Source organism: Babylonia areolata, chromosome 2 (genome assembly GCF_041734735.1).
Source record: "Babylonia areolata isolate BAREFJ2019XMU chromosome 2, ASM4173473v1, whole genome shotgun sequence".
Taxonomy (NCBI): domain Eukaryota; kingdom Metazoa; phylum Mollusca; class Gastropoda; order Neogastropoda; family Buccinidae; genus Babylonia; species Babylonia areolata.
This window is the reverse complement of record NC_134877.1, coordinates 11,946,260-11,959,101: the sequence shown is the minus strand read 5'-3', so window position 1 is coordinate 11,959,101 and position 12,842 is coordinate 11,946,260. Positions and strand designations below refer to the sequence as shown.

The following is a 12,842-nucleotide window of genomic DNA, read 5'->3' as shown; positions in this document are numbered from 1 at the left end:
GTGAAGACAACGTCCATTGGTGCCGCTCATGGTACAGTCCTGACAACTGTGTTATTCACACTGTACACAAATGACTGCTCTGGCTCAGACACAACTCCTTTAATTAAGTATTCTGATTACTCAGCCCTAGGAGATCTGTCAAATTCTGATGCTGTTTATTTCAAGTCCAAAAATGTTCCTCCCAGTGTACAGAGAAATACTTAGATCTTAATGTTCAGAAAACAAGAAAAAAAGCCTCTCCCCTTTGACCTGTTCATCAATGATGTAAAGGTTGAAAGAGCACTTGAATACAAATACCCAGAAACTATTATTGATCATAAGCTGAATTTTAATTCTAAAGGAAATTTTCTATCTAAAATTACGTTTAAATAACATACTTACCGTGACCCAACTAGTGCAGACTCCGGCAGGGGTCTGACATTCCTGTCCTGTGCAAACTACTATCCGCCTATGCGGAGAAAACAAAAGTACTACGGCCGATACCCTCCGGAAGTAGATAACCTCCCCTTTGTCCCGCTGGCTAGCGCCCTCTTTTGACAGCAATATGCCATCACCAGCGCAGCAAGCAAGGAGAACAGGAAGCGGGGAGGACGGGAGGGTCTTAAATTTGGGTCACAGTAAGTATGTTATTTAAACGTAATTTTAGATAGAAAATTTCCTTTTAATTACACATACTTAACCGTGACCCAACTAGTACAGAATAGCGCAACAAGGTGGAGGGCTCGCCTGTTCTACTGTCTGTGTGCTGCGATGGCCTGCTGTGCAACTACCACAGAAGCTGATGCTTCTTGAGCCATCATCCCGCAGGCGTGCGACATCTCTCAGGTAGAAGTCGATGAGGGGGCAGGGTTTTTCCAGTAGGAAGCATCCATGATGTCTTGCAGCCGTGTTGAGTGCGCTAAGGCAAGAGAAGAGGACCATGCTCTGACTTCATGTGCTCTGGATGAGGAGGCATCAAGTCTCCATCCTTCTGTTCTATTGCCAGTGCGCTGCAATGGCCTGTTGTGTGACCACTGCAGAGGCAACGCCTCTTGAGCCATCATCCCTAAAGCGATAGATGTCCCTCAAGTAGAATTCGATGAAGGTAGAGTGTACTGTGTCACCTAAGGATATTGGTGTGGGCAAAGAAGACTGAGGTCCGCAGCTGTATTGTGGGAGAGGTCTGTGGACCACAGCTGTGCTGAAAAATGTAGCGCAAAGAAAATCGGTTCGTTGTGTTGAATCCACACTTTACTGAGAGCCCTTCGAATCAAAGGAAGGAAGGGAAACACATACCCTATAGGGTTGTCTCACTTGAGCACGGCTGAGCGTCAATACAAGGAGGTGCACATGTGGTTTGATCTGATGATTCCACATTGGTTGTGGGCCGACAGTGTAAGTGATATATGTGTTTGGAGGAAACTGTGGCACGAGACAGAGGTAGGCCACCATGTTGGGCTTGCCTTAGGCGTGACAGCCAGATCTGTAGAGCTCCTCCATGAGAGCTGACAGGCGATAGGCGCTCCCCCCGCCACTTTTCTGTCATTGCCAAAAAAAGACAGCACTGGCATGTTGCCTATGCATAGAATGGCAGACATTTGGCAACAAGAGACTTGAGGTCCCTGGTGTCTCTGGGACAGGGTTGTGTAATTGCCCAGGTAGGTACCATCACGAGAGGGGCATACGGAAGGCTTGGTGGCTTCTCTACCTGAGTGTGGCATGTTGGAGTAACCTGCAGAAAGTTGTCGGCAGTCAATGGCTGGGTTGGATCAGGCTGTGGGAGTGCACTTCATGTGCCTGCAGGTCACCGAGTCTCATTCTGTGGTGGAATTCCTAATGGAAGAGGGTTTCCATGGGGAAAATTTTTTCGCGGAAGGTTCTTTAGAGAAAAAAAAGACAGGATCTATGACAGGCCTCAGGCTGTGTGTGGTGCGCACTAAGTCTGGGATGGAGCAGGGCGGGGGCAGGGAGGAAAGTGGCTCTAGATGTGTTGTACTGGCCAATTACATCAAATCACTGATCTGACATGCGATTTCAGTACAGCCAACAATAAAGTGAGAGCTGTATTATCAGCGGTTTCTGAATTGCAAAGAAAAATCATTTGGAGCTTAGTCTTTCATGGAGGACTATGTCTCTCAGACTGGAAGACAAATTGCACTAGGACTTAGTGCTGTAGCCTTGACTATGTCTCTCAGACTAGAAGTCAAATTGCACTGGGACTTCGTGCTGTAGCCTTGGGGGCTAACGCCTTTGGGATCCGTCCCTATGGTAAGCCCTAGGGCCCTCTTGATTGAGGGACTGGGGATGCAACTTGGGCAAAACACTCTCTACTATAAATTGTATAATCAAATTCCAGCCCAAATAGTCGGGGCAGCAGTTACCTCCTCTGCTGTTCTGATGGTCATTGTCGTACACAACTGATTATCATATACTGGTCCTTGGAGGACACCAGTCAGCATGGGTAAATCAGGAAACGGCTGCTGTGTGCTTGAGGGATGAAGGTGTCCACCATGCAGGTTAAGTTGAAATGTAAGGAAGCCGGAAGGAGTTGACGGGGTCTTGTGGTGCAACCATGTGTCTGAAAGACATGGTGCTTGCTTCCGAAGTGATCCTCTGACAGGCTTGAGAAGGAATGCCCATCTGTAACCACAGCAGTGGTTGTGTGTTGAGGCTGAAAGGAACGGGCAGGGAAGACCAAGTGCAGAAAGTGCTTTCAAACGCCAATTGTTTGAAACGTTGATGCTGGATCTCTGTTCAAGCAAGGTGATGGGGCGAACTGATGTGCTTGAATGCAGCATCTGCCGTGTTGGTATGAGTGGGCAGAAAGGTACACCCCTGTGGGTAATGAACGGTTCGTTGTGCTTTGTGAGACGCATCTGTCCTCGTCAATATGCCTTTCTCCCGAGTGTAGAGGAAAACAATTATTACCCAGGCCTTCTGCTACTAGTGAGGAGTGGAAGAGATGGACTTAGGGTGATTGTCTCCTGCCCAATGGGCAGTTTTTGGGCCCGCTAAAACTTGGAAGGAATGAAGGGCATGTGTGTCCGGAGTGGCACCTCTAAGTTGGACTGCCTCATCCCTCCTTGTACCAGGTTAGGGCATCTCTAGCCCTGTGGGTGATTGTTGTAGGCAAATGAGTTGGGTTGCCTTGTCCCTCCATGCACCAGGAGAGGGCATCCTTAGCCCTGTGGGTGGGAAGGGAGTGTGTGTGGGTCCCTAAGGACCAACCACAACTGATATGTGAAGGAGCACACATTCAGGTGTGAATGAGACAGTTTTGTCTGTGAGTGCAGACGTCATCCGAAAGCAAGGAAGGGATGAATGTATGAAAATGAATACATATATGTGCAAAGGGATTCTAAACTTCCATCAACTCAAGTGATGATGTCAGGAATATGCCAATGACATGACAAGAGATCGCGTCACGAGAAATAAGTGGCTGTATAAACATACATGTAGCATGCACAGATATACCCAAGTAAATGGGTAAGTGTGCATAATCCTTAATGGAAAGGAATCTGTGTATGCAGCTCTATATAAGAGATGTACATACGCATATGAATAAAGTGCCAGTATGAAGACACAGAGAGATCTGGGCATTGTGAACAGAATGACACAAATGCAAGCAATGCAAGCGTGCCTATATTGCTATGTAGGGAATCTCAATGAATAGATGTCAATGAATAGAGATAGAAATAAAATTGTACATGTTAATATGGAAGTCGTATGAACCTATCCCGTAAGCGCACACACCTGTGTATACCGAGGGATAAGTATACATCTATAAGTGTAAATAGAAATGTGTATAAATGTTGCAAGATATTGTATATAAATATCTCTATCTATCTATCTATCTATATATATATATACACACACACTTTTTTTGTAATAATATTTTTTATTATTATTATTATATATATATATATATATATATATAAATTGTTTTTGTTTTTTGTTGTTTTTTGTTTTTTGTTGTTTTTTGGGGTTTTTTTATAATAAATCAAAAAGAATAGAAGAGGAAATATTGTGATTTATTTCCTGTTATTGTGTATAACAAGAAGAGAATGGTAATAGGGTTGATTGCCTGCAGAGGACTGTGTGCAAGTGGGGGGGATGAAGAACCCAAATGTTCAGTGGCCAATAGCCTGAGAAACAGCAAGGAAGGTGCAGTTGCTATGCAAAGTTGTGTAAAGTCCATGAATGGGCATCAGGACCCAATGAGAAACCAAAAAAACATTGCTGGTTGACAGCACAGGGGGCAGGAGTGATGTGCTATGTCGGCGAAAGTAACTACAGCATCAACCGCCTTGGTTACGAATACGGAGTTGCCTCCCTTGGCACCGATAATCGGCGAAAAGGATGGTGTCTTTAGAGCACATATCACCTGGTGCGACGTGTCCTCGCTGTAGAGGGAGGAGTGTCATGCTACATGTGAGAGTCTGTGGTTCAATGCCACCGTAACCGGCACAGGTGAAAACGGCCGCAAGGGGAATAATTATAATGTCCCTTAGTGCCGTGGGCATCCCAACCCGAATTGGTCGCCATCGGACGCAAGACGGTCGAGGCATGTGGCATGACGGCGCCGTAATCCAGTGTTATGGGCGTCATGGACGAGGGTATGGCAAGATCGGCCCGAGCACTGCCGAGAGGCAGGATCGAGTTATCAAGAGGCACTCCGACGTGGAAGTGCCGATATTAGTCTGGGTAACAGCAGAGTTAGGCGATGGGGCAGAAGAATCCAGCACTGCCGAAGTTCAGTGGGCCATGCACGTACCTGCTCTGTGGGCGAGGGGCGGTGCAGGCGCAAGGTGTGGCACCGGGAAGAAGAGTGGTGCATAATTGCTGCAGCAAGTTAACAATGAGTTGCTGGTTGTTTGGCTGAGCAGCTTGCTGAGACGCCATTAGTGGATGGGAAACAGCAGCAATCGGCGGTGTGGCAGATGGGGTCATAACCACATAGCTTGGTGGGACCGTGCACGCACCCACACCGTAGGCGAGGTGCAGTGCCGGTGCAAGGGAAATAAACTGCGGCGGTCACCGGCAAGGGTGCCAAAGCAGGGGTTGCTTCCCTCGGATCAGGCGCTCCGGACAAGGAGGGGGGTGCACGCGTATGGGCGAGCGTGTCCCCCAGTGGTCCACCTTCCTCCCTACACTAGGGGAGGGCATCCCTACACGCCTCGGACGCCAATGGATCCGAGAGGTTACCTACTTCCGGGAGTTTATCGGCCGTAGTACTTTCGTTTTCTCCACATAGGCAGATAGTAGTTTGCACAGGACAGGAATGTCAGACCCCTGCCGGAGTCTGCACTAGTTGGGTCATGGTTAAGTATGTGTAATTAATCAAAATTTTATAATTTTAAAATGCCAGTCTCGCATCTATTGTCCACAGAAACTCAGCAACATCAGAGTTGATTATAAAGTACTTCAAGGATTTTATAGATGCTTTATTGAATCTGTTTTAACTTTCTCTTTTATATGCTGGTATGGGGGTCTGCTGTAAAAACATAAGAATATGCTGAACAAGATCCTGAATGTGTGCAGTAAGACTGTGGATGTGAAACAGAGCAGAGTATGACAGAAAGCCAGGTGTATTTCAAGCGACAGCAACCATGCTCCAGCAAATTATTATCAACGTCTACCTTCAGGCAAACACTTAAGTCCCAAAACTCAAAACAAACAGAACAAAATACAACTTTATTTCAAAGTCAATTCAGCTGTTAAAGAACAGTGATTAATCATTGTGTGACTCCACAAAAATGAATAAGTGTGTACGTGTGCGTGATGTAACGTCTCAATCTAAAATTATGTTTCAATTTCAGAACGCTATTTTAAGCATATCCTTTAATTAACAAGGATTATTGCATGTGTGTGGCTGACATATAAGCATTTTATGTCTTTTATGTATTCATGTTGAATGGTTGTGATTCTTGTGTATTTTTATGTGTTTTACATCCCAAATGAATGTGTCTTAGTCTGACTGAGATAATAAAATATTCTGTAATATGTAGTCTTATTTCAATGAGGGTGACTAACCTTATAAAATCAAATCAATTAATCAATCACTGGTGAACACGCATGAATGCATGCATGCGGGTGTAAGAAAGGGAGTCAGAGTGAACAAAGTATCATGATTGATGATCCAAAATTGCTTTGCTGTAAAAGCTGCACTTCACAATTTGAGTTACAGACAAATGTTTTGTTTGTTTGTTGTTGTTTTTTTAACTCAACACTGATTGTGATCAATGATTAATTAAAATGCAACACTTATATACACACATACACATACCCAACATGGACCATATCACTAGACAGAGAAAAACTACCACAGTATGTTCACTTATTTATATGGAGCACAATGTGTCCTCAAGTGAAAATAAATGAAAGGCAAAGCAAGTCTTCAACAGTCTGTAAGTCAACATTCTGTCAACAAACCTCTGCACTACACTCCAGAATTAGAGTCAAATGATAATGCCATAAAGTCATGAAAAATTATATATAAAAAAAAACAAAAATAAACTGAACTGGATATATAACATGAGCATCAACTGTGTCCAACAAAAACGACTATACCAATACTTACAGGTAGCCCCAAAGACAGAGCGTGGCACTTTCTGGTTGCAGCATTTGTGACAGAAACTGTTTCCACAGTGCCGACAGTAGTGCTGAAATGATCAGGGTAAGCAAGTCTTTAAAAAAAATTTTTAAATAATAAAACTGCTAACATATACATTGATGGAAGAAAAACATAGAGATCTTGTAGAATACTGTTTGAATAGCTTATGCTTTTGCCTTATCGGGATATCTGGAGAAATGTACTATTTAAATGTCAATTATTATTATCATTATTATTGTCATTATATCATTACTATTATTATCATCATTATTATTATCTTGACACAAAATCAAATGCTTCAACATCCAACATTCCCTGATCCTCCACACACACAACCAACCCCCCTCACACGCACACGCACACACACACACACACACACGCACACACACACACACACACACAGTGACACATGCACACACACACACACACACACCCAGTGACACACACACACACACACACACACACACACAAAGATTCTGCAAAGTATTTCATCCTGCAGTATGTAAATACACATCTCATAAACATCTATTGACACTGAAATAAGAAAGAAACATTAAGAAACATACAGGTCCCATAACATTTTACAGATACTGAAATCATACAGAAATATGAAGAAACCAACAGACTGATGCACCCACACCAAAGAGCTTTCGTCCATTCTTTCAATTTAACTCGGCTGGCCTCCATTAGAAAAACAGAATCCTATCTGCACACACTGTGGTGAGTCATCCATTAAAAAGACACAAAATATGAGCATACATCAACAGTTTACTTAGTCAATATACTGACCCCTTGTTTATCACCCTCTGTCTGATTAACTCTCTCCATACGAACGGCGAAAGAGACGACGTTAACAGCGTTTCGATCCAATTACCATCATCAAAATATTGCAAGCGGAACCCTCTTATACTGAAGAATTGAATGTTGACAAAGAATACCACAGTTCTGACGACGGAAGCTAAAGGTTGGGTCATTCAGACACCCACTGGACATCCGAGGGGTCTGTGTAGAGGAGAAGAGAGGACTGGCCGTACTGAGTGAGTCAACGGACAGATTCTGACACTGATTTGTCCCACTGTTGACGGCAAGAAAAGAGGGGAGAGAACTCTTGAAATAAAACAATCAACAGCAATGGGTTCCAGTTTTCCACAATTCACATGCACACATACAAGCAATACTGGAGCAGCATTGTGGGCACAACACAGAAGGAGCCATGGCAGGAATTGGTTGGGCGTTGGACTTGTGATCCAATGTGCACCAGTGATCAGGGCTCCAGCCCCATTTCGGCAGGGTGTTGTCTCGTTGGGAAATGCATTCTACTCGGATTCTCCTCATTCCACCCAGGTGTGAATGAGAACCTGACTTCGGTTTGGGAAGGTCAAAACAACGGAAGGTGTGAGTATGAGTTCACCACCCTGATGGCCATCAAAGGCTGTAGGACCTTCAAGCCTTTTTAACCTTAAAATAAAAATTAAAAAACAAGCTCACATACCATAAGGATAAACACCACCTACGATCACCAAGGAAGAACAAAACTGCTTCCAGCACACACACACTCACCCTTCTCTTCAATATGGACGAAAAAGAAACTCGGCATCCAAAACAATTTTCTGAAACAAGAAACATAATATGTAAGTTACTCAGAAAGACAACAAACAAAACGAAACAAAACAACAGCACAATTTCAACAGAGTAAACACTGAAATTTGAGGATACTGTGAACATTTTTAAATACATACACAGACAGATAAAGGTAGATAAACATGGACAGATAGATATATACACAGATAAAAAGACAGTTAAATGGTTATAGAGGTGTGGGTGTGGGTGTGCCCGTGAATGTGTGCATGTTTTGTGTGTGTGTATGTATGTGTGTATGTGAGTGTGTGTGTGTGCCTGAGTGTAGGTGTGTGTGTGTGTGTGTGTGTGTGTGTGTGTGTGTGTGTGTGTGTGTGTGTGTGTGTGTGTAAGAAAATACATGATCTCTTCAAATCTCTCCATTATGGGCACAAGATAGATATCAGACCCCTGCCGGAGTCTGCACTAGTGGGTCACGGTTAAGTATGTGTAACTAAGCCTTATTTTTAAAGAGAAAAACTTTTTCTTTTCTTTTTTTTTTTGGAAGCAGGAATCCAGTGCATTTGTCTTGACCTCAACCACCACTTTTTGATAACAAACAATGTGAAGCAAATTCCACGAAAATGTAAAGCTGAGAAGATTATGCCTCAGTGAACAGACAGTGCAGAATGAGCAGAGTCATTTCAGAATACCACATTTCCGTGAATGAAAACTGATGAAAACTGAATTTTAGAAAACAAAACATGCAGCGAACAACACTACAAAGTGTGAAATAGTACAACACCATTGGCCATTTGTGCACGTCTTTTCTTGAGCTCCAACAGTCGGGCGACCATGCCGGGACGCTGTGGTGCTGGCTCGATTTTGGAAAGAGATTCATCCACAGAGTTCGTCATCTCTATCAGATCCACCTGCCATTGCCAGAAAATGTCAAAACACAAGTTCACACCTTTTGTGTGTGTAAATGCTGATTTTTTGTTTATTTTTTCAATGAGATAGAATAAATTAGTGATTCTCTTTTCAGTGGCTTGTTTGTGAGTGTGTGTGTGTGTGTGTGTGTAAGTGTGTGCGTTTGTGTGTAGAAGTGTGTATTTGTGGTTAGATTCGGAAAAAGTAAAAGACTCGTCTCTATGTCGTTGATTTTTTTCTTTATGAGATTGGTACAGTCACAAAAATTAATCACTTTTTATGGTTTACATGCTTCTCTATCTGTCCTGAAGGACTACAAAATAAAGCCTATCTCTGTGTGATTACAAACACTGTAAGTATGATATCACTCTGTAAGCAAAAACACTAAAACAAATGTCAAAGATGTCAATATATATATATATAGAGAGAGAGAGAGAGAGAGAGAGAGAGAGAGAGAGAGAGAGATAGATAGATACAAATGTTGTCACATATCTGTATATTTTAAGGACATTACAGTCACTGAGTCCATCTGATCAATCAATGACAAAACTGCTACCAGATTTCAGTTAATTTTCGTCTTCTGTAACTGGACAGGGTTATCCAACAAAATGTATCATTTTATCTCTTTGACTGCACATTATTTCCACCAAAAAAAGTATATTGTCAGAAAACAACTACTTACAGAACTTGATATAAGAAATCTGATGCAAGAAGCATTGTGTCATTTCAACTCATGTCATTTGGAAGTCACAATGACAATTTCTGCTGCACTGACAAAACAAAATGTGGCAATATATCTCCTGCAAATTTAATTCTGTGTTTTGTACAAGGTAACTTTTCATTCATTTATTTTCTTGACACCATGCTTCAATGTAAATCAAGATATCCAATCAATAAAGCTTTTACCAGAAAGATAAAATGAATAAATGCTTACATCCGAATCATCTTTGTCATCTCCATCCAAACTGTCAAGGTCGCCACTGGACTTATTTTTCACTGCCTAGAACATACATACAGAAAGAAACAGCATTACACATAAATCAGACAAATCAAACACTACAGCAAAACACATGCTTACATACACACAAACACACACATTCATATATCAATCCAATTAAGCAAGAATTTGTCAACAACGATCCTGTTTTCAATCCGTTCACTTTCTACATATTACTTTTTCATTACAGCTATCAGCAAAGACCATGCTCAATCAATGCAGGGGATTAGGGGATTGGCAGGGTGGAGGTTACATCGGTTTTTGGAGGGTAGATAGATGTTGGAATGTATTCAATAAAGGTTTGCATACATTGTATTGCACTGTATTACTCTTTTTTGTCACAACAGATTTCTCTGTGTGAAATTCGGGCTGCTCTCACCAGGGAGAGTGCATCACTACACTGACAGCGCCACCCTTTTTTTTTTTTATTGTATTTTTTCTTGCCTGCAGGTTTTGTTTTGTTTCTTTTCCTATCAAAGTGGATTTTTCTACAGAATTTTGCCAGGGACGACCCTTTTGTCGCCATGGTTTTTTTTACATGCACTAACTGAATGCTGCACACGGGACCTCGGTTTATCGTCTCATCCAAACACATTTACCAAACAAGAAAATGTCAACAGCAAAACAAAACAGAAAAGCTGAAAAACATATCTTTTCATTTAACAATTCTACCTAAAATCATCATAATGCTCAACAAGGGAAACTTACAGGTGATGCACTGAGCGTGTCGCCAGTGGACGGGGGAACAGACGCTGCAGCCGACTGTGCGGGGACGGGAGAGACTGCAGAAGTGGCACCAGACAACGAAGCAGTGCCAGGGGACACGACGGACCCGTTACTCTGCCCAGAGTTCTTGGACAGGGTTTCCATCCAACGCACCCAGTAGGAGCACCCTTCTGCACAGTCAGATCAAATCGAAACATATGGTTTATGTCACAGCCAACTGCAGAGGGTCTATTCGAGGGACTGATTACCAATCAGATTTTCAAACCAGTTGAAGATACCCCAAAACAGTATTAAAAGGTTGATCAAAATAGCATTGAAAAAGACCAGTTCACCAATATCTTGCTCGGTCCACATGAAATTCAAATCAACCTGACAATATTGGAAATACAGTAAAAAGACCATTCAGTAATGTCTGTTTTAGTATACATATTCTGCACAGTCACATTTGGGAGCAGGAGAATAAAAACAGTGATAGAAGGTAATGAGAAGTTAAAGCATTTTTGTTAGCAATATTTTGTTTGTTTATTTTTAAGGATAATTTTACAAATAAGAACAATTTTCTTTGACCTTTTTTTCAATATCAATCCTAGGATTTAGTCCCACTGCTTTAACATTAGCCAAAGAAACAAAAAGACACCAAAAGAAAAGTGCTTGAACTGATAACTGATTCGTTACACCGACGATGATAAAAAATGGTGCAAACATATACATATTCACTCACTTATCAACCGCCCATCACTCAGTCATCCAACACCACATTAAACTATCACAACCATTCTGACCATTTAAATCAAAAGCCCAAAGAATCAGTCTCTCTGATGAAGACACTGACCACAAGAATGCATTACACTAAAAAGGATGAAGCATTTTTTAAAGCTAAAGATGTACAACATCAAAAGGTAAATGACAGCCAAACCTAAAATAAGAAAAGCTTTGACAACCAAGCCAAAATCAGATTATGATTTTAACTGAACTACAAAAATATGTTGCATTCTCCAGAAAACTTTGCTGTTGTTAGCTCTGTGAACAACTCACTTTTCAAAATGATGGGGTGACAGAGGAAGAACCAGTTAAGGAAGCAGAAACAGTTCCATCGCACAGGAAACACCACCAGACACAGAAGGGAGACGCACACCTCTGTGTGGTATCTGTTGAGAAACAAACTCACTCACATTAACAGATGTACAACAGAGAATAAACATATACTCTTCCATGTTAACAAATGTCTAATACATAATGTATGCAACCCGTTCATGACAATGGGAAATGGACAAATAAATATGGAAAATTACATTAAAAAATTAACAATACAAACAAAACCCCAGAAACTTTCCTCAAATAATTTTCATTCGGTTTCATCACTTTGGGATGCTATAAAGGCTAACATGTGATGCAACATGCGAAAATCTGACTAAATTTGTGCCAGTTTTTCTTAGCTGTGCACAAAAACAACCCATTTGGGTAAAAAAAATGAAAATCAAGATTTTTACAAATATCGTATCTTTGAAATATTATCTTTGCTGTTGGTAAGTATTCTGGCATAAAAATATCTGAAATGATAGTACTTCTAATGTTTTCAGATGCATGCCAATCAAAAGCATGTAAAAAGTACTGCACTCTTTTGCCGTATTTAAGATCAAGCTGAAAATGACAAAGAATGGGAAATTCCAGCCTGTGAAGTAATAAACATGGAAATGAGCAGTAAACGGATATTGGTAGTCTCCTACAGAACCTTCTAAATCATGCGAGAGTATGATTATAGTCCATTTTTCACCAGCTTTTCACTCGCTACTCTCGCTGAATTGCATTTTTAGCCTGGTCACTTTGATTCTTCAAATTTAGCCATGTTGCCAATTAAAAGTTTGTTGTATTGATAATTTTGTTGAAAGTTCAGGCTTTCTATGATATATTTTAACTGATAGTGTTTAATTCTGTGGTGTGGCTGACTCACAATTATTCAGAAATAGATACATGTGTGCTGCCACTGATCTCTAAAATAGATCAGTGTGCGTGTGTGTATGTGTGTGCCGTGCGACCCCA

At 41.5% G+C, this 12,842-nt stretch overlaps 1 protein-coding gene across 2 annotated transcripts in view; it reads right to left on the bottom strand.

Moving 5' to 3' along the window:
- LOC143297786 (uncharacterized) overlaps positions 1–12,842 on the bottom strand; it is a 91,765-nt gene that overhangs the window by 70,600 nt on the left and 8,323 nt on the right. For both annotated transcript variants that reach the window (XR_013057310.1, XM_076610280.1), the window contains exons 6-11: positions 11,838–11,950; positions 10,785–10,972; positions 10,014–10,079; positions 8,955–9,081; positions 8,153–8,202; positions 6,560–6,641 (exon numbers count right to left, since the gene is read on the bottom strand). Coding sequence is in view for 1 of the 2 variants with exons in the window: in XM_076610280.1 (XP_076466395.1) it covers positions 6,560–6,641; positions 8,153–8,202; positions 8,955–9,081; positions 10,014–10,079; positions 10,785–10,972; positions 11,838–11,950 (626 nt within the window). In the remaining variant the exon portion in view is untranslated. The remainder of the gene's footprint in view (positions 1–6,559; positions 6,642–8,152; positions 8,203–8,954; positions 9,082–10,013; positions 10,080–10,784; positions 10,973–11,837; positions 11,951–12,842) is intronic.